This window comes from Plasmodium malariae (assembly GCF_900090045.1).
Source record: "Plasmodium malariae genome assembly, chromosome: 5".
Lineage (NCBI taxonomy): Eukaryota > Apicomplexa > Aconoidasida > Haemosporida > Plasmodiidae > Plasmodium > Plasmodium malariae.
In genome coordinates, this window is record NC_041779.1 from 123,935 (window position 1) to 126,623 (window position 2,689).

General features: G+C 22.4%; 1 protein-coding gene across 1 annotated transcript; it reads right to left on the minus strand.

Moving 5' to 3' along the window:
- Positions 1–303: 303 nt before the first annotated feature.
- On the minus strand, positions 304–2,177 carry PmUG01_05012200 (PIR protein; the record flags this gene model as incomplete). Its single annotated transcript, XM_029003329.1, has 4 exons — positions 304–468; positions 599–1,125; positions 1,230–2,010; positions 2,151–2,177. 4 exons carry the CDS (start codon positions 2,175–2,177, stop codon positions 304–306), a joined length of 1,500 nt encoding a protein of 499 aa, XP_028860286.1.
- Positions 2,178–2,689: the final 512 nt, after the last annotated feature.

Below are 2,689 nucleotides of genomic sequence, written 5' to 3' on the forward strand. Positions count from 1 at the left end.
CATATGAGAAATAATAATAGTGTCTTCTAAAATTATAGTAATTTAAAAAAAAAATTTTAATAAAAAAGAAGTATTATAAAAAAATTCAATTAAGTATATTACTAAAATACATACTTAAAATATATATAAATAACTATAAAAAGATAAAAAAAAATTAATCTATTTTGATTATGCTACTTTTTTTCTTGTTTTTCTTAATGATGATTAATTAATAGATATGTATATATAACCAAATTTTGAATTCTTCTTAATATTATTAATCTAAGTCACTTGATAGTCTGTATGACACTAATGAAAGGAATATCAAGGTAATATATTTACTAAGCTAAATCTCCTCCTGTTAGAATGCCTATAAGTACGTTTTATGAATCTCCTTAGAGGTCTTTGCATATTTAATTCAGCAAAATTAGTACTATATCTTTTTTTCCTTTTTTTAATTTTACCTACACGTGATCCAAACGGGGTAAACTAATAGACAAGTAATACATATAAAACATATAAAATATGATTATTTTAACATTAGAACAGTTTAAAATAAATTTATTATAAATGGAAGGATGCAATGTATTTATAATATAAAATGGATTTCTATATTTACTTTAAAATAAAGGAAAAAAACAGAAATTATTCCCATTACTAAAGCAAGAACAATGGAAATACGAACAAAAGTATTCTGTAATATATTATATTCTGTATCTTTTCCAGAATGAGCTTGGCCAATTGAATTTTTAGAATAAGAAACCTCTAATTTATTAGCCTTTAAAACTTGTATACGTCGTGAATTATTTTTCTCTAAATGATTTCCAATTTCTCTTTTAACAACTATATTTAATGCTTGTGCCGGCCATGTCTTATCCTTCTTTAATCGGTAAATCCCAGATTTCTCGTCTTTTATAAGAACATCTTGTTTAACCAGGTCCTCTACATACTTGCAAAGTCCTAAGGTAACTTGACTTGGTTTCTCAGGAGGACAACGTATTTTTGTATCTGCATTTAATTTCCATCTCAGATCAATCTGTTCATCTTTTTTTGGAAGATACTGATTATTTATTGTTTCTGACCTGACACCTACTTTCATCCTAATTTTTTCATGTTGATCTTCTATTTCTGAATTCTCATTGGATTCTGGATTTTGACTTTCCAGAGATGATATATTAACAGTACTTTTTGTTCATTGTTTGAAACTATTAGCATGTTTCTATGATTAAAGGAAGATGCACGGATGAAACCACACGGTAAATTTGAGCTATTATTATCTATACGACAATCAGTAAAAAGAATTGAATCCAAAAATTCTGGTTCAAAATCTTCAGAACCTAATTGTTTGCCATTTTCTTCAGTTGCAGGAATATTTTCTAATGCACTACAACCATCATTAACAGATCCTAAAGATTGTATAATTTTACTTGGATCAAGATCATCAGTGCAATTCATAAACAAATTTGGACATATCCAAAAGCCTGAAGTACAACACATAGATTTCTTAGTTTTATATATTTCACTTATAAAATTAAGGTATTTTTTATATTCTGTAACATCTAACTTATTACAAAAATCTTTACTTTTAATATTATTATAATTCGTAATATATACATACAAATATTTCTCTTTATTTTTTTCCTTCAAATCTTTTAGGATTTCTTTAGCAAATTTATATTTACAATTATGTATCCTATAATTCTTAGTAAGTATATCTTGTAAATTCAGAAATTCACTAACAACAGCATTAACTTCTTCATTTGGTGTATTCTCTTCAAAAATTTTCTCTATTTCTTCATATACCCAATATATGTAATGTAAACAACTGTCATTATAGTTTTTTGATTTACCGAATTCTAATAATAATTTAAAATTTCTTACAATTTTTTTGCAAAGTTTAACACAATCATCTTTGTATTTATGTTTAACTGCATTAAATATATTACAATTTATTTGGTTATCTACTTCATTGACCTCAGATTTAAATTTGTCATACAATATATAAGAAGGTAACTTTTTTATAATTTCATCCTAAAAAATAAATAATAATACATAACATATAAATAATTAAATACTTATAAAGAATGAATTTATACAATTTATTTTATGCAAGTAATGATATAAAAAAAAAAGAGTTCATATTATTATATCTATGAAAAATAAAAATATACATAAACTTCTTCCTTTTCTCCTTTCATTTTAAAAATATCCTTTCAAACTTTCAATGTATTAACTATGTGAAATAATTAAAATATAAATAAGTATTTATTTATAAATAATGACAACATATTTAAAAATGTTGCATTCTGGGTATATTTTATATTATAATTTATATGTATATATTTATTTCTCCCTAAAAAATATAATTTAATTTATTTTATAGAATAAAGTATAATTCTTTGTTTTTTCTAATCACTTTAAAACTTTTAATTAACACTTAAATATGTTTAACATTGATAAAATGTAATGACAAATAGCAAAAATAAAGTATATTACAGTACAATTATAATATATCTACATCTTTGTATATATGTATATATATATATATATATTGAGGTATTAATATCAAACTTTTTTTAACGGAAAATATAATATAATCTAGTGAAGCTAAAAATTTTAATTTATAGTGATATATGTTTTTTCAGTCATATATTTAATTTTAAATACTTATTTTTGGCTTATTATGTTTACATAATTAAATTTAAAAATT